A 19,992-nucleotide genomic window follows, 5' to 3' on the forward strand; every position below is an offset into this window, starting at 1 on the left:
GTACATATGTAAGAATAGGAACAAAATTCTGTTGGCTATGTATTGTATCTAAACATCAATGTATGTCCCCCTTAGCTGGGGGCCCCATGAAGTTACTGAATGGTAAAGTCTGCTCCTGGGAGCAGCGCAACTTCGTGGGCTGGGTCCCGGGTTCCTGAACTGAGTCACAGCTACAGTATATAAATGGCGGTTCTGTTCTGAACCATGATATGTATTAAACATTTATTCAACAACTCTAAAACCAGATGCGAAACACTGCTTATGTAAAGCATTACATAAAACAATCAATCAATCCTACCGCCGGAACCACCAGGAACAAAGTGATAATTCAAGTCAAAACAGAACACGGTGATTCCTCTTATTTCACTTGAAAGCATTTCATTTTGATATCACGAGTGAAACTGCATTTAAAAACAAACAATAACTGTGAACTCGTTTTCGTACAGCTCCGCCATCCACGGATATCTGAAAGGTTATACAATATAATTGCGTTATATAAGTGAACCACATAACGGGCCAATAGGAGCGCGCCTCGTGTGTCACGTGATGTTCTGCGCTTGCGTCTGTACATAAAATCCAAGGAAGCAACAACCTTTAGCTACTGAAGCTAGCTGGCTAGCGACCAAGTAGAAGTACCCCAGTGAGAGCTTTGTTTTGATCGGGGTTTGGCTTTCTCGTTTTTTAAGAGAAGGACATGACACCCGGATTCGTTAAAATATACGGGTTTTGGGACATCGGGTTGAAAAGAGTTCGTTTGTGGAGTTCGGCGAGCGGTAAGGGGGCAATCGGTGTTAGGTAGCTAGTTAACCCGCTGTAACGTTAGCTAACTCTCTTACGTAAAAACAACAGCCGATCACTGGAGCAAAGACAGGCTTGTGGGTCTGTAGCAAAAATGTATCCAATATATCCTAGACTTGAATGCACTGTAAACTATTTTAAAAACTAAACTTAGCCTTTGTTGAGTTTATATTGTATCTTAACGATGAGTTCTCACGAAAGGCCAACTGGAAATTAAGCTTCTTACTTGCTGAGCACGGAGGACTTTACCCACCGGCTCTCGACTGAACAAAAAATTGCTGTAGAATAATTTTCGTGTTCCCTTAAAAGCCACATTATCTGGAAAGCTTCCATTTGTAGCCGAGAGACAATATAAGACCGCGTCCTCGGTGTAAAGGGGGCGTGAGAGGGCTGACAAACAAAAAGCTAAGTACATAACACCGACCTTCCAACTTACCTCCAAGAAGCCCGGGCCGGTGTTTACAGTGAACCCACGTCCCACTTGCTGGCTTTATAGGTGGAGAGGTCATAGTTAACTGTTGGTGGGACTTGGACACGGACCTATTTTATCTCGCAATGAGTCCTAACCTACTTCCAATGGCTAGCACTGAGAGTAGGGCACAGTCGGATGATTGGTTTGACAGCAAGACGATAAATGATAGTTTGCCTTACTTTGGGGTATGCTTTCTGAGCAGCGTGGGGAGTTAGACTATCATTGAACATTGACTTTCCCTTTGGAAGAAGAAGATGGAGACGGGAGTAAGGTCACACCAGGGCGAGGTGTTCGTCCACCCGCTCACGAACCCGGGGGCTGCGGGGATCTTTCCCGAAATGCTGGAGGTGGCAGAGGAGGCCAACCGGGCTGGGGACTTTAACTTGGCCGTGGAGATCTACAGCTCCCAGCTCGCAGACCTCCAGCAGCCGGACCGGGGCTTGTGTCTGAGGAAGGCCGATTCTCTGGCCCGCGCCGGGCGGATAAATGAGGCGCTTGACTCGTACTGCACAGCGGCCAGCCTGGGCAAACTGCGCCCGGAGGAGCTTCCCCTCCTGGTGGAAACCATCGCCCGGACTCTCCGCGAGAAAGAGCTGGGCATTCCCGGGATGTTAAACGGGCATGGTAAAAGCAGCAGCAGCAGCGGGGAAGATGGGGGGTGTGAAGAGGATGAAACCCTGGACTTGTTTTCCTGTCACCTCTGCAAGTGTCTGCTCCATGAGCCCACAACCGTGGAGTGCGGACACACTTTCTGCAAATGCTGCTTAGACGACGACTCTGTCACAGACTGTATACACTGCAAACACAAGTTGAACAAAAAAGATGGGCTGCCAAACGGCCGGAGATTAAACGTTGTTCTCAGCGGCCTGCTGGATAAACTATTTGCAACTGAGAGTAAAGCTAGGAAATACTGGATCGAAGGAGAGGTTTTGTGGAAAAAACAGGACCTCTCGGGTGCCTTGGAGAAGTACAATGCAGCAGTGGATCTAGGTAAGAAAGCACAGCCTTCATGTACGCAACGAAACATATTTCATGTACCCATTTATGTGTTAAATGTGGCACTTTTTAAAATCAAAACTACAGTGTTTTGTGCATGTGACCTACTTTTTTCTGTTTAGCTTCCCGGTGTCACCGGTAAGTGGCGCCACTCCTACCTATCCAGACTGCACCGAGGACAGGCGTTATGTGACGCACCGCACCTCGTTACCTAAGCAGCACACATACTGATCTTCTGCTTTCCAATGACACATTCATACCATGTTTTCTACTTCTGCTCTGCAGTGCTGTAGTGATTTCATAGAGCAACCTTGGGGAAGGGATGTATGTGTTTCTGGACATATAGCCCACTTTGTTATTCTGTCCCCATTATATCTCCAAAAATATTGTATTTACTTGGGTAATACTTACATATTGCATGAATACAACTTAGTTGTATTAGACTGAGTTGCACTTTAGCCTTAACTTCTCCCTTAACTGGTGGTGTTTCATAAGCTGGCAGTTCACGATGCATTGGATAACATTCAGCGAGATGTGAGGGTGATAAACTGTAACCGTTATAATATACTACATTAGTAAAGCAACAACTTGCTTTGACACTTAAAATAACTTTTTTTTTCTTTTTTTTTTTAAAATATGCTTTATCTTTTGGATTGTAGTCACTTTAAGCAGCGAATTCCCTGAACCTGAGCCAAAATACAGAATGTTCTGTTCTGTTGGCACATTACATAGAGTGCCAGTGTGTTTTATAAATTGTGAGCCAGGGCAAGTCTCATGTTGCACAGTTTGAATCCTCACAGAAAGTTGAACCGACCTCTTTCCACCTCTGGCCTACATATTTGCGTCACATTAAAAATCAATTTCCTGGTGTCCTTGAATAGCTTAATGGGTGAAACATGGTTTAAGAAATTGATCAATTGGAGATGAAAGTGTCAAGCAAGAGGAATATACTCCAGTCTCTTTTTGTCGTTTTTGAGTGTTCAAATGGCACCCTTTTTTTTTGTTTTTTTCAGATATTTCTCTCCCTGGAGCAATATTGATTCATGCCTTATGTCTTGTGAAGGATTCTGGGTGACAGGAGGACAGAGTGCCTTCACAGCTTTGTCACTGCCAGTCAATATTTTCCCAACAAATGCAGCAGGAGGCCTTCTGGTATCCATGCTGCAGGATAAGCGTAATGGGCTCATGATGTCAGCAGAAGTACAGCTGTTATCCAACCTGTGCCTTTTAGGCAATTTTTTTTCCTCTTCTTGGTGAGATAATGAGCTATCCAGTTACCTCTCTTGCGACTGCTCTTCCTGGATCTCTCAGATTTTCTTTTTCACTCTTCTCGCCTATTCTCTTGTTTGTCTCTGATAAGAAACTATGAGGGTCTAGGTCATCCACCTTTCTCTTTTAGTGCACATCCAGCTTGAGGAACTGCATTCCAACTGCACCTAATGCAGTGTCACAATAGTGTTACAGTGAATGGTAATTCCTACCCAGTTTGTTCTTGCTTCAGTGAGTCAGCTGTCTCTAGCCTAACAGATCAGACTTCAAATCATCGTGTACCTGCAAGGTGCAGCCCAGACTCCAGCGACAGAACTGAACAATAAGACGGTGTAGTCCCTCATTCGTCCAGGAGTGTTCTATCGTAGAAAAGATTTCAGTCGTAGTCATCTGGACACTGTTTTCAGAATCAAGACATTTCGGCTCCCATCAGGATGGGATAGAACTGAACAATGCCCACCTATTGGGATTTGCTCAGCCTGTTTTGACAAATAATGCTGGCCAAGTCTGACCCAGGAATACATTTCCCACTCATAACCACTGTCTGTTTCGCAACAGGGCTGAGCTCTTAGTCCTCCATTGTTTTTGAAAATACAGTGACAAGATGTTGTAGAGTCACAGTGCCACCTTGATCATAGTAATCCCTTATGTGGAACTTTTTTTTGTTTGTTTTTTTTTTGATAACGTCTTTATCATGTATCAGATTACTGTTTATTAACATGATGTATGACTCTAGGTATGCAACAATGTGTTTTTATTAAGCCTTAGGGAATATCTGACGTTCTCGTACTGATGGATATCCATAGATTTTAAAAATGTATTTGTGAAGATGCAGCAGCAAAATACAGTCAACCAGGCAAACCAATCTGGCGAATATGCAGCAATAATTATTGTGTACATGAGATTATTTTGGGGTTTTCTTAAACTGTGCACCTGCACTCTCGTGGTGACAGTAATGTCCTCCCATTCATTTCTGGAAGATTGCAGCTCCTTTTCATCTAGCTGCAGCAATTGTGGAGTTACAACTGCAAACAAAAATGCAACACAAGTCAGTATTATGTCTCTGAGACATTTTTAATATATTTTTGAATATCATGGGAGCCTCCCAAAATGTTAAGCAAACCAGCAATAGAACAGACAGCTGGAGTTTCTGAGCTCTCGGTGGGTTTTCGAATTGACATGAGTAATAACGGTGATATGAAAAACTATATTGGTATTAAAGTTGTATTGGTTGCCAGATATGTCACCCAGATGTGGGCAGGCAACAAGCAGCCAGAATTTATATAGTTACGTTACATACCAGCACAACCTCTCTAACGTTGTCTTCACAGGAGGTGTTTCAGCTGCCTTTTACTTGCACTGTACGAACATGACCCATAGCATATTTTTATGCTTCAAGTCTATTTTCTTTGGAAAGTGCTGCTAAATCTCGAGTGACCTACATTCAATAATGTGCCTGAACGCATCCTCTAGACACAAACTGTAGCTGCTGTTGCTGCTGCTTTGCTAACATGTTGCTCACGCTACACCTCCTGTGTAGACACTGTGTAACCTTTTAACATCTAAAGTTTATAGGGGTGTCCCCAGAAAAGATGCCCCTGGCTGATCTGCTGAATCTGTATCAGGACAGGTCAAGTCTGATGCATTTTGTATATTTAGTTTATTGTTACCCATTAGGCTCACAGTATGCCATCTGTCAAAAAGCCCTGTTGCCCTCAATTAAAACACTGGAACCCATTCCTACCGCACAGGTGCAATCCAGCAAACCATAGAGGGGCCCATTACATTACATTTATTTAGCTGATGCTTTTATTCAAAGCGACATACAATTCAGCAGCAACCAGCAGATTCAAATAACACATCTGCACTGACACAGAGCGCCAGAGTGTTCACGTGAAAAAATGAAGGATAAGTGTAAGGCTGATTCAGACTTGTAAAAAGCAACTGCCTTACAGTACCATGACAACAAATCAAAGGAGTTACCTGTTTACTTAGTCAACTAGGTGAGGTGTTCAAATGTTAATTGCATTTGAACTTCATTAATTAATCATGCTGGGGATCAAGAGAGGGTATCCAAATCCTGTCCAACCTTACCAACAGATTTACACTGGCACTCCTATCACATAATTGTTTACAGGTGTTTATTGTGATGGTGGCAAGGCCACCAACTCTTTGTTAGATTTATAAACTTTGCTGTGCTATTTTAAGTACAAGTCCAGCTCTCCAGCCTGGATATGCCACAAACTTTCCTTGCATCTTGCCAGTGGACTGTGGCTACAAGGTTTTTAATGTTCAAATGGTCTTTTTACTTGTCAGATGTTACCCTTGAGAATAATGTAACAGCTTGCCAGCTAGCATAGCATTAATAAAAAATAAACGGGAAAATCAGATGTTAGTGTTTACTGGACGTTAGTGATGGAAGCACCTATTTTCCAGGCATTACGTTCCAAATGTTTATTCCTGCAGTCTCACATAAATGGGATTTGTTGGGTCTCTGTAAATATTATAAAGAGTACAGTCTCTTCCTGCTCTATAGGAAGAGTGCAATGAGATAAATTCTGTTATGAATTGGCGCTATATAAATAAAATACAATTGAATTGAAATGCTGTTGGTAGTTCGATTATAGCACAATATTTTGGGGACATGTAAATATTCCCTTTTGGTCGTGCTGTTGGTGTTTGTGCTCGAGTCTCAGCTGACTCATCTCAGGCAGCCTCTTCACCTTCTGTTCAGTTTTTGGGCAGAAAATGGTTGCTCAAATAACTTTCCAAAGGGTTTCAGAATCCAAAGTTCCACCCACAAAGTGCCAAAGGCAAAGGCCAATAACATTTATGTGGGTAAATCAATAAGGGTCACCAACTTTTAGTGAGCTGGAAGGAAACTCTTCAAACACTGAAGTATACTGAGTTTGGTCTTTTCCGAAATGTTGTCACTGTGTGTAACCACTGCCTAACCCTGAGCCAAAGGAATCAAAGCAAAACAATTACTTTGAATCAATCCTGTACCAAACCAAGAATGAAATAAGAAGAGTTGTTATATTACATTATAAGTTTAGTTGCATGACTAACAGTAGGAGACAATGCTAACAGACTCTCAAATTTAAACAGTGACAGCATCTAAACTTATGCAGAACTTTCCTCCTGTTTCTTTCAGCCATGCACAATTTTGTTCCATAATCATGTGTATTTATTTATTGATTTATTTATAGCTGTTCTACATATGTTATTTTTTCAAGTCAACTGTCAGATGGGTTTAATTCTCCAAGATAACACAGGAACAGTTTGGTTCCCAAATTATATTATTAAATTGACTTGCAAAATGAACAGTAGCAAATAAACCATATTTACCTTTTTTAACTAATCCTATGTCAACAAAGTCCCTGGTTGAAATAATGCTCTTATCAGACTGGAACTTCTAAAAGTGCTTGTTTTTGCCACTGACAGGCTCAGATTGTTATTATATTGTTATAGTAGGACTTTGTGTGTACGCACACTGCTTGTACACTGCTAGCTACTATTTTTGGAACATGCAATGGAAAAGATGATACTTTAGCAAGCTAACTAAGCTAACCGCCAGCACCTACCTACCAACAGACAACAGGCCAACTCTCCCTAAGTGCTCACCAGCGGGTGAAAGCCAACCCCAGATTAATTCTCGTTGTGGAACGAGCTTTGTCCGCTTGGCATTTTGCATTTCTATATTTGCGTTTCCTCACGTCCTGGGCACTGTTATTGGCTGGGGGCTACACACCCAATGCCCAAAGGTTAACACCCAGAAACATCCAGAACACAGCAAAATAAGAAAATACATGCAGAGGGAAGGGTCTCTGCAGATACAGACACTGCCATACACTTCTAGTGGGTCATAAGTGATGATTGAGAGGGATTATTTTTGTATGTGAGTGTATACATTGCCAATTCATAACAGAAGTTATCTCTATGCACTTTTCCTATAGAACAAGCAGGTCTAGACCGTACTCTTTATAATATTATTCAGAGACCCAACAAATCCCGCCATGAGCAAGCATTTGGCGACAGTGGTAAGAAAGAACTTCCTTTAAGAGGCAGAAACCTTGGACAGAACCAGACTCAATGGGTGGGAGGTAGAGAGAGAGAGAGAGAGAGACCACTGCTCCAACAATGACCAATTCTGGTTTAGTCGAAATATAGCCTTAATTCACCGCTAGATGAGAAAAGAAGCAGCCGTTATGTTGCTCTCCTCAAAGCCAACAGTTTCACAGGGAGGGACTAACATGCACATTCGGCCGGACCGGCTACCAAAAAAAAAGAACAGAGAATCTCGGATGACAGATTACAACACATACAGAAGGAGTGTGATGTCATTCTCTGCTGAGGACGCCATTACTCCTCTATATCTTTACATATCAAATAGTTGTTTGCTGCTATATTAATGTTCAGACTCTCATATACAGAACCTTTTTTAAAAAGAAAAGAATGATGACAGGATTTAAAAACTAACCCTAATTGGGTACATATGGTAGCCTTCTTGTTTATTTTAAGAATAGTAAAGTGTATCATTAAGCCTGGAGAGGATCGTGTGTGTGTGTCCACAGCTAATCTCGCATACCACTGGACCCATTAGCCTAATATTTTTTGTGCATATTTATGACTGTATGCTCAAGGACCTCTCGTGGTTGAGGTGATTCACAATTTTTGAAAAACGTATTTTACTAACTGCTCTGTTTTATACCGCCATTGACTGCGGACTCCTCAGTCCTCTTAACCAGTCGGTAGGTAAGTAAGTTAGTTACATCAGTTAAGGTACGTACGTATGTACATACGTTAAGTTAAATAGCGTAAAGAATTTTAACTAAGTCAACGCTGACTTTTGGTTTCTCGCGGGACATGAACAGCGGTCTCGTTGGTGAAAGTCCTGTGTTTGTTTGACCTATCCATCCACCTCGACCTCGTGCATGTAAAATGACATGCTGTCTCTGCACAATATAAGTCAGTAGAGACTAAATCAAATCAAAATGACGTGAAATGACGTGAAATGACACGCGTGTTTGGTGATACCAGGCCTGGTGGAGATCTGCACTCTACTGAGTACACTCTTCTAGTTTGCTAATGTGACACAAAAACCTGTTTGGTAATGTGGCCATACAGTTACTGTTGTATCAAAAAAACGACTGGTACTTGTCTCTGACACGACTGATGTCAGAGTTATTATCACTACATAAGTTACATGGCATTCTCACTTGTGAAACAGTTCTCAAATTTTACACTGTTGCCCTACTTCTGCTAGACCTAGAAAAAACACCCATCCCCTAGAGGCCTATCCACTGACCTGATTGTATGTGTGTGTCTGTTTTTCCCTGTGGTCTACAGTGCCCTCTTCAGGCAGACTGCTGTATCAGCGGACTGAGTTGCACATGGAGACGAGGAACTTCAGTCAGGCATTGCAGGATGCCAACAGCCTCTGTAGGATAAAACCTCTCTGGACAAAGGTGAGACAATTTTGAAATTGTCTTTCTGTTTTGTTTTTTTTTTGTTTTTGTTTTTTTGTACAAATTTCCACTAGGATCGTATGGTCATAAGCATCAGAAAGTTGTTATATTTCCTGCTGCCAGACAACACTGTCCACTGCGGGTTACAGTTAACAGGACAGCTCAGAATATACTAACACTAATATTAAGTGAAAATGTGGGGGGAAAACAAAGCTGTTGATTATGGTGCAGTTCAGCATGACTCTTTCTAAGTAATAACAAAAAAGTAAAACTACTTAATGTTTGTGCTGCAAATAACTGTTTCATAGTCAGTTTTTTTCACATAGTTTTGCATTAGATTTTTGTCATTTAGTAGCTGTTATAAGACCTAGTATAGATAGCGAAAGAGTTGGACACTAGTGAAGATAGAATGTGAATCATTTATTTGGTTTAAGTGTTCAGAGCTGTCATGCATGATGTAACTGGATAATAAGTGATGTCTTCAAATATACTGCATGTTGCTAAATGAGGGACATTTGGTTTTAAGGTGATGTTTATGATAAAAATGCAATAATAGAGATGCTGATCCCATGCACATCCCATTAAAAAAAAAAAAAAAAAACACCTGTTGAGAAGAACAGATGGTGATATGGAGGTTATTTTTGTTCTTTTTGCATGTAGGAGAAAATACTGGATTGCATTAATCACACTGTCAAACAATTTTTTGTTTGTTTATTTCAGGCTCACTTTCTGAAAGCCACGGTACTGAGTAAAGCAGGCCGGAATGATGAGGCCTTGCAGGAATACTTGGTGTGTGTGGCGCTAAAGCCTAACTGGACCAAAGTCAAACTGGCGGCTCAGAAGGTAAGAGAAGCTCCTTTTTTATTTATTTATTTATTTTTTTTTAAATAAAAAAAACTCTCATCAAGTATGCTTCCAGTCTTGCTTTCATGAAATATTTATTTTGCCCATAAAAACTTTTAATGTAAATGATACTAATCTGAAAGAAACGCCTTAATATCCCAATAATGTAATGAGTTTTGTTGAAAATCCGACAGGGTTGTGAGACCTGCATCAGCTTTGTCTTGTGACATCACTGTGGTATGGCCCCACTTTACCAGAAAGCCTAAAAAATTAAAAATAAAAATGTTGGCAGACAAAAATGCCACACTATATGGACAGTCAGATTAAAAGAAATACGTTCATGTGAGTAAAATGTCTTTCATATCACGTGAGTCATTAAATCGCATGGCAGTGTCACAAATTGAGATGTGAATTGGTGTCAAACTATCGGGTGTATCAAGGCTGCCTCTTGTGTTCGGGGATGGTTGCTGCAGTTTGACATAGATGTCCTAAACTCCTTTCTCAAAGCATCTGCCCTCTCTGTCCGAAATGCATGCAGTACATTGTTGTCCTTAAAGGACCACATTAACTCATTGGCCGGCAACATCAAGTTCAACTGAAAATACACGGATTGTAGAAAATTCCTTATTTATTTTATCCTCAGGCATAAAATACAGTTTTTCAATTTCACTTTTTTGGAAAATTGGTAGAGAATGTGTTCATACATATATATATATATATATATATATATATATATATATATATATATATATATATATATAATAGCCAGACGGATATGTCTCTAATTCAGTGAATTTAAATATTTGAAAAATCAATGGACTTCATCATTTTGATTTAAAAAAAATCCTGTAAATCCAATATTGTCACGAAGCAGTCTCCAGTATTTCCCACAGTGACCTAATGCAACCAAAGATATTAAATGGAGAGCTAAATGTATCAATGGTATTGAAAAATCTCTTGACAGTTGACAAATCTCAGTATATATTATCATATCGCGCAAACTTAATTTTTCTGATTTAAGTTTTGGTGCAAAATGCTAGGAAAAAGGAGGAAAAAAACATCTTGTTTTTATTTCCATAAAACTAAAGAATAAAAATGCCCAGATAAGAATGTCCTCATGAATATAAAAAACCTGAATTTCTGAAGCGTATGTAGTGAATGCTACTGTGCATTTTAACAATGCAAAATGTGGCTGCTGTGGCATCCATTTTCAATTTCTGATTCTGAGAACAGACACACACAAGTGTGAGTGAGTCTTACAACTCATCAATATTGGTACAAGAAGAATTGCCATTGTCAGCTCTCAATTTTAGGCAGACTACTGGGGGGGATTTTCTACTTCTGCTCATCTATCTATATGTATTGTAAACATTGGTCAAGTGCATTGTTGTGTTTCATCCTGCAGGTCCTTAGCGAGCTGTTCTCCTCTGTGTTTGAGAATGAGGACCTGCCAACGCCGCTGCACCCACTGCAGGGGGGATTGGCCACCAGCCTCATCAAACCCCCGGCCTTGCTCAGGTCCCTGAGGCCGCTCACACAGAGACCTGGCTCCTCCTCACAGGTTACTGCACACAAACAAACACACTCCACCCACTGGAGCGGCTAAGAATGATCATAAGTGTGGCTGTCAGAATGATCATCCTTTCATAATCGTCCAGCTCACTAATCTTTTTGTATGTCCAGGACTCAGAGTTCAGTGTGACTAAATGTGCGCCAGTGGATGACTCATCCTCCAGACTGTCTGCTCCGTCTCCTGGTAAATCGGACCCCGCTGCAGGGGAGAGCAGCAACAAGAGCCTGGCCGGCATTCTGGCTGCACTGCCAGCACCCCCTGGTGGCCTAAAGAGGAAACACAGCGGAGATGGACCGTCAGCAATAGGCAACCCTCCCACCAAACTGCTCAGACCTGGTGGGAGAATCTGAGTTTGATTCCAAGCTAAGATAATTCACTGTTGATTGATGTTTTTGACTGTTTTTTTCTTCTTTCTTTTCTTTTTTGTCCCCACTTCGCACAAGTTCTAAATAATTCGCTCACTGTTTTTTGTTTTGTGTCCTTGTGAATGCAAGGAAGCATGACATAATCATTTTAGGATGCAATGCAAAAAAACAAGTAGTACAAGTAGTTACTTTCTTCTCTGACTAAGTGTGTTATTAAGAGATGTCCTGATCTTGTCTATGGCTCAAACAATCCAATGCTGCGTTATCCTGCAGTTTGCTTCTCTGTACTGAACCAGTTAAGCTACTTTTCCAGCCAGAGAAGAGACTGTTGTCTGTCAGTGTCAGCAACTTTTTAATCTGTGCCAGTGTTTTTGTTTTGGTTCTATATTAAGAGACTACATAAATACAATGTTTTACATAATCAAATTAATGTTCAATGCAAAGAAATTGGTTCCACTATTATGTATTACATAAAAGTTTTTAAACGACAGACAGTCTGATCTTCACTCCAGCAAAGCAAAATAGAAAATTAGCCATGTGATACAACTTTAATGTGTCCTGTGAGTGTGTGTTTTATGTCTCATGAGCCATGGACTGAAAATGAGCTGAATATCAAACACGCACTGTAGGCCTGGACAAGTTTCGTGCGTTTCAAGTTTTGTTTTTTTTTTTAAATGGGTTTGACAGCTAAAAGCAGAAATCTGCCCTCTCTCCTCTGTAGATAATAAATTACCTGAATACACACAGAAATGTATCCTGATGTTGTGATGTTTTGTACAGACGAGGTGAGCAGCTTTCAGACGGCTGCAGTGTGTGGAGGGAGGACAGTTCCTGCTGAGCTTTTGGACAGTGGAGACATGGAGTGTTCACTTTGCATGAGGTGACTGCACACAGTCCAACGTTCCAACACACACACACACACACACACACACAGTATTCACAGGTTTTGGCAACAGTTAGGATCAAAAGTATTGACTTAAACTTTAATTTCTTTATATCTGAATGCAATTATGAAGACATAAAGTATAGTGCACATCCGAAAAGTATTCGAAGTGCTTCATTTATACACATTTTGTTATGTTACAGCCTTATTCCAGAATTGATTAAATTATTTTCCTCAAAATACTAACAATACCCCAAAATGACATCATGAAAAAAGTTAGTTTGAAATCTTTGCAAATTTATTAAAAAAAACAAACAAAACAATCACATGTACATAAGTATTCACAGCCTTTGCTCAATACTTTGTTGAGGCACCTTTGGCACCATTTACAGCCTCAAGTCTTTGAGTAAGATGCTACAAGTTTGGCACACCTAATTTGGCAGTTTCTCCCATTCTTCTTTGCAGGACCTCTCAAGCTCCATCAGGTTGGAGGTGGAGCGTCGGTGCACAGCCATTTTCACATCTCTCCAGAGATGTTCAGTCGGGTTCAAGGCTGGGCTCTGGCTGGGCCACTCGGGGACATTCGCTGAGTTGTCCCGTAGCCACTCCTTTGTTATCTTGGCTGTGTACTTAGGGTCATTGTCCTGTTGGAAGATGAACCTTCGCCCCAGTCTGAGGTCCAGAGCGCTCTGGAGGATCAAGGATGTCTCTGTACATTGCGGCATTCATCTTTCCCTCGATCCTGACTAGTCACCCAGTTCCTGCCGCTGAAAAACACCCCCACAGCATGATGCTACCTCCACCATGCCTCACTGTAGGGATGGTATTGGCCAGGTGATGAGCGGTGCATGGTTTCCTCCAGACATGACGCTTGCCATTCAGGCCAAAGAGTTCAATCTTTGTTTCATCTGACCAGAGAATTTTGTTTCTCATAGTCTGAGAGTCCTTCAGGTGCCTTTTGGCAAACTCCAGGTGGGCTGTCATGAGCCTTTTACTGAGGAGTGGCTTCCGTCGGGCCCCTCTACCGCACAGGCCTGATTGGTGGAGTGCTGTAGAGATGGTTGTTCTTCTGGAAGGTTCTCCTCTCTCCACAGAGAAACGCTGGAGCTCTGTCAGAGTGACCATCAGGTTCTTGGTCACCTCCCTGACTAAGACCCTTCTCCCTCGATCGCTCAGTTTGGCCGGGCAGCCAGCTCTAGGAGGAGTCCTGGTGGTTCCAAACTTCTTCCATTTACAGATGATGGAGGCCACTGTGCTCATTGGGACCTTCAATGCTGCAGAAATTGTAGAAATCTGTACCTCGATACAGTCCTGTCTCTGAGGTCTACAGACAATTCCTTGGACTTCATGGCTTGGTTTGTGCTCTGACAGGCACTGTTAACTGTGGGACCTTACATAGACTGGTCTGTGCCTTTCCAAATCACGTCCAATCAACTGAATTTACCACAGGTCGACTCCGAGTTGTAGAAACATCTCAAGTATGATCAGTGGAAACAGGATGCACCTGAGCTCAATTTTGAGTGTCATGGCAAAGGCTGTGAATACTTATGTGCATGTGATTTATTTATTTTTTTTTTTTTTTTTAAATAAATTTGCAAAGATTTCAAACAAACTTCTTTTTATGTTGTCATTATGGGGTATTGTTTGTAAAATAATTAATTTTCCTTATTCCATTTTGGAATAAGGCTGTAACATAAAATGTGGATAAAGTGAAGCGAATACTTTCCGGATGCACTGTATCTGCATGTAATACACGTAGCCTTTATCAATGGCTAACAGCCAGCGTTAACGGGTGCAGCATGTTAACGTTTGGTGTGCTTTTTTTGTCATTTGTCCTACAGATTGTTCTATGAGCCGGTGGCCACTCCCTGTGGACACACCTTCTGCCTCAAATGTCTGGAGCGCTGCCTGGACCACAACCCCAACTGCCCTCTGTGCAAGGAGAATCTGTCTGAGGTACACACACATTTTATATAGTCAAATATGCAAATACACTTTGTTCAAAAGGGCTTCACTACATATTGAAAAGGTAATAACATCCTCAATGTTGTGACTTTTGTGTAGTTTGTAGTAGTGCTGAAACATTTTATCATTTATCCAGTCAGTAGATTGACAGAAAATTAATCAACATCAGTTTTTATAATTTAATAATTGTAAGTAATTTATCTGTCAAAAATACCATCTTCTGGTTCCAGGTTGTAAAATGTGAGATTTAGCTGTTCTCTTTTATATCATTATAAATGTAATATCGCAGGGTTTTGGACTGTTGATGGGACAAAACAAACCATTTCTATTGCAATGGGTTTTGCAATAGTTTTTGTTTTTTTTTTTTTTTTTTTTTTTTTTTTTTTTACATTTTATCGGCCAAAGGATTAATAAGTTAATCAAGAAAATCTTGACAGATTAAATGATAATGAAAACAATTGTTATTTGTAGCCCTAGTATGTAATAGATAGCATAATAACAGTATGTTGTTTGTGTGTTGTCATTGCAGTATCTGGCCACCAGGGGCTACAACAAGACCCTGCTGATGGAGGAAGTGCTGCAGCGTTACCTAGGAGATGAACTGGCTGAGAGGAAGAAAATCCATGAAGAGGAGATGACGGAGCTGTCAAAGTCAGTTTTACACACATGTGTAAACACGCGCACTGAATTGATTTATTTAATTTACATATGAATACACTAGTCACAGGATCAAAAATATATGTTAATATGTTTGTTTGTTTTATTGTAACAGTAAAACCCTATACCTATACAACCTGTACAGGAAAAAATATCTCAGCTCGATTTCTAAAACACCATAGTCTCAACAAACTCTTCACTGTGTCTCTTGTAGCTTGAACCAGGAAGTGCCCATCTTTGTGTGCACCATGGCCTTCCCCACCATCCCTTGCCCGCTGCACGTGTTTGAGCCACGCTACCGCCTCATGATCCGTCGCTCTATGGAGACGGGCACCAAGCAGTTCGGCATGTGCATAGCTGATGAACTCAAAGGCTTTGCCGACTACGGCTGCATGCTGCAGGTGAGTGTGTGCATCTAGAACTGGTACAGGATGTCACTCATTTGCTTATTTTCCTCTCTCTCACAGATTTTACTTACTCACTGCATGCAGTCAAATAACAAGGATTCTGTCAGGGTAAATACAAGACAAACTGTCTTTCAGGTGCGAGATGTGAAGTTTTTTCCTGACGGTCGTTCAGTGGTCGACACCATCGGTGTGTCGCGGTTCAAGGTCCTCAGCCACGGCCAGAGAGACGGCTACCACACTGCCAAGATAGAGTACCTGGAAGACAAGAAGGTAGGCTGAGAGGAAGTTTGCGTGGGTGTGTTGTCTGTTAGAGCTTGTCATTCAGACACTTTCCATCATGCTGCTGTCAAGCAAATGTCACACAATGCAGAATTCAGGTTTTTTCCCCAAGCCACTCTGTGACAGCTAAGCAGTGGGGGGCAAAGTCACTGGCAAAGTATTTCCAGAGGGGGGAAAAATGTCCTCTTTCAGCACTAATAAACACATAGGTTTGCTGATGTTAATGAATATATGTTTAAATGATTGTCTTTTCAGTCAGGTGGACGTTTTTGTAATTGGAACTTCTGCCATCTTTCCTCTGGTCAATGGTGTTTTAAAAACAAAATTAAAACTCTCTGTCCAATCAGGTGGAGGGGGAGGAGCTGGTGGAGCTTCTGAAGCTGCACGACTCTGTGTACGAGCAGGCCAACAACTGGTTCACCTCCCTGAAAGACAATATGAAGAGCCAGATCCTCAGCCACTTCGGACACCTTCCCAGCAAAGACCCTGACCCACAGGTCTGCTAACACCCGTGTAGCATAGTTTCACTACTTTTACCACGATCAGTACACATGTAGCAATATAAATACATGATGAAACAAGATGCAAGTTTACTGTTAGCCTCCTGAAACTGCTTAAAACAACACTGATTGCACTTAGCTGCACCCTTTATCTGCTAAGATTATGTATTAGATATTTAAGAAATGATGATTTAAAAAATCCACAAAATCGGATTAATATTAGTTCAGCTAAGGATAGATTTGTGCAACAATATAACTGATGCTTCCTGAGTAGACAAAGTTTTTAGTTTCAATAATTTTGCTGGGCAGCCAAGACTATGCTAAAACATGAATAGGAAAGCATGAATATGAACACCATATGCTTAAAAACTTAGTCAGAACATTCTGCGTCCAGCGAGTGTCCTCGCATTAAAGCTGCATTCCTTGGCGGTCAGAGGCCTAAGCAGCACAGGCATTTTCTTAGAGCAGTAATGGGAGGTAGGAGGTAACTGTCTCCACTCTCCACTCAAACCCTCTCTCAGCTACTTCAGGTTTCCTGTTTATTATTCTCTGCTCACACTATTGACATGAGTTGCGTAGCTTTTGCATAATTTTGAGTTGCATAATTTTTAAATGCCTGAAGAGGTAAAACTATCCAGTATTTTACAAGAAAGAAGCAAAAATTTGAGAGAATATATATATATGAGGGGGGAAAAAACGCTATTTTGTTCAGCTGAATTTCCTACCCCAGTAATCATCTGAGCAGTGAAAGTTTCATAATACACAGAGATCAACTGTGTATATCTTTTCTCTCCTGCAGGCCAGTTCCAGTGGTCCGGCCTGGTGCTGGTGGCTGCTTGCTGTCCTTCCGTTGGAGGGTCGAGCCCAGCTCACCATCCTGGCCATGACCTCCCTCAAGGACCGCCTCATTGCCATCCGCAGGGTCCTCATCTTCGTCACGCGCAAGAGGCCGCGGTGATCGCCCAGCTGCTCGGGAGACAGACCGAAACTGCTCGGGCTTCTATGCAGTTCAGCAATTCATTCACTCATTTGTTAATTTGGTCACTCATCGACTGATTAATTCACTCATTTATAGACATGTTTACTCATTCATTTAATTGCCCACTCCTACGTCAATTTATTCTCAGATGCTCATGAACTCCTTCCTGTGTCATGCAGCATTTCTGAGCACACGTCAGTTCTCTTGTGAAGTGGGTCGGGGTGCTGGCATGAGGGCATTCCTGGTTTCACGTCTGTCTGTTTGTCTGTCTGTTCATCCAGCCACCCCCCCACTTGCATCTTATCACTGGATGAATTGAGCTACAACACACCTCTGAACAAGTGACCTCTCACCTCTTGTTCTCTGTTGAGGCAGAGGTAAAAGCAGTCAGGCCAAGCTGTTTCACTTCTGTTTAGGCCACTTCTGGGTAATTTACTCTACTCTCTGTTATGAAGGAACAAAAACCTGTTATCAGAAAACAGGCAGTGTGAGTGAAAAGGATCAGGTTCAAGAGGAATAATTTTTCCTCCGTACACTAAGCAGTATTTCACATAAGCTAAAACAGAAGTTGGCCTGCCACAGAGCCGTGTGGCCTCCACATCCACAACATGTGACCGTTTTGTACATGCACAGTCAAAACAGAAACTCACCTACTAAAATATGAAGCAAAAACTCTTGGCATGACGGCAACACAAAAGTGAATGTACTGGTCAGGCTGTAGTATGTTGATGATTTTCTCTTTTCTCCCTACTACATTGCAGAATCCGTTCGGCAAGTTGCACATGAGGTCAGATTCCTGTATGTGCACATGCAACAGCTGCTTCACTCTAAATCTTCCTGACTGAGCCAAAAATTAATGTGCAAAAACCTGGAGCTTTCTACCTGCTGCCTCACCCGGCAGTGGGCATGTACCTCAGACTGTCTGATAGAAAGTATCAGGCCCCGTGTGAGTCGTTGTGATTATGCCCATGTTAACACTAAAAACAAAACTGTACAACGTGCGAGAACAAGTGAAACGCTACAATAACATGCTCCACTTGTTTTGAAAGGAGATTCAAGTACGATTTAAACATAAGTCGGGCTGTCACACATGTTCTGGCTGCATTTTGGAAAATGCAGATACGAATGCATCCTCTGAGATGCAGTTGATCTGGAACTTAATGTCCTATTGTAGCATATCTGTGGGACTTCAAATACAGACTTAGTTATAGGGGTTGATTGTGTACTTTTTTGTTTGTTTGTGTTTTTGTTTCTCTCTCTGCTTGCCCTTACGTGTATATGTATGGTGAAATCTTGGGTGATTTATATGTATATCAGTGTAACTCGGAGGCCTTTGTAATGTTTTATTTAAGGAACGTTTCACCCTCTCTCTCTCTTTTTCTCTTTTTCTTTTTCTCTCTCAGTACATTTACATGCACACTGTAACGCAGTTACGGTGCTTAAAGTTGCCCTGGGGATTTTCTTGTAAACAGTTTGTTTATAGTCAATGTTTCTCAATAAAACACATTGTGTGTATTCTCGAGTCCTGACAAAGTTTTGAATAGGTTTCCTTTTTCATACAATATTTGCAAAGCTGATTGATTTTTTTTTTTTTTTTTTTTTTTAAATACATTTTTGAATGTGCATTGTTTCTTCTTTCTTCCCTGCCTTTACTGGTGCAATGCCATGTCTCTCGGTGCTTAGTATCACCAACTGTTGATCAGTTGAAAAGCTTGAAACTGTCGGCAAGAATTTGTCTCCAGAGCGCTACTAGTGGTCAAAAACTGGTTAACGTTGCGCAATAATAACCCAAATTTATATGATGATTGGATGAAAGGTAAAACAATGCAGGTTTGAAAACATTCAAAACATCAGCTTTGCAAATGTTTTTTTATGAGGATTCGATTTGTTTTGGTGAGAAACACTGAATGTAGACCTAACTGTTTGTTTACAATAAAATTCAACAGCGTACCTTTAAAAAGGAAGGATGAATGGTGAAGAATGTGGTGATGGCTTACATTTAACTATCGCTGCATGTCATCAAATGAAATTGTATTTACAAGCCACAGTGACTCTGAAGAGTGAAGAGAACTCTAAGCCACATTATGCTTAACTTTAAGCCGGTCAAGTTGTTTTCATAGGACAGCTGTGGTTGTAATTTCATGCGTAGCGTGCATGTAAATGCACTGTTTCTCTGTATAATTCTGTCCTTCCAAATGTTTGTGACTCCACTGCACTCACTTGTTCTCCATATGGGGACGGGGGTTCACAACGTGCTGCATTTCCCTGGTATATTTGTAAAGGGAGATCTTATACCTATTTTTTATTGCAAATAAAGAAAAACCCATTCAGTCCTGTTGTTTTATAACAGCTGTTTCATATTATTTAAATGTGAAAATACCATACCATACCAACAACATCCTCATCTGACTGTCATGCTCACCACTGTATGTATTAAGTGGATGCTTGTGAACTATCAACCAGGTAAGTTCCAGAGGCTTGTAATGACAACAAAAAAGCAGGTTTCTTAAACTAACTCAATGATAGCATAACATGCTA

The 19,992-nt window shown here is 41.2% G+C and overlaps 1 protein-coding gene across 1 annotated transcript; it reads left to right on the forward strand.

Annotated features, from left to right (window-relative positions):
• Nucleotides 1-558: 558 nt before the first annotated feature.
• lonrf2 (LON peptidase N-terminal domain and ring finger 2) lies at nt 559-19,784 on the forward strand. Its single transcript, XM_044216555.1, has 12 exons — nt 559-2,260; nt 8,885-9,003; nt 9,724-9,846; nt 11,252-11,407; nt 11,530-11,755; nt 12,565-12,664; nt 14,509-14,623; nt 15,162-15,283; nt 15,504-15,690; nt 15,832-15,966; nt 16,323-16,472; nt 17,275-19,784. Exons 1-12 carry the CDS (start codon nt 1,525-1,527, stop codon nt 17,431-17,433), a joined length of 2,328 nt encoding a protein of 775 aa, XP_044072490.1. The 5' UTR covers nt 559-1,524; the 3' UTR covers nt 17,434-19,784.
• Nucleotides 19,785-19,992: the final 208 nt, after the last annotated feature.

This window comes from Siniperca chuatsi, linkage group LG12 (assembly GCF_020085105.1).
Source record: "Siniperca chuatsi isolate FFG_IHB_CAS linkage group LG12, ASM2008510v1, whole genome shotgun sequence".
Taxonomy (NCBI): domain Eukaryota; kingdom Metazoa; phylum Chordata; class Actinopteri; order Centrarchiformes; family Sinipercidae; genus Siniperca; species Siniperca chuatsi.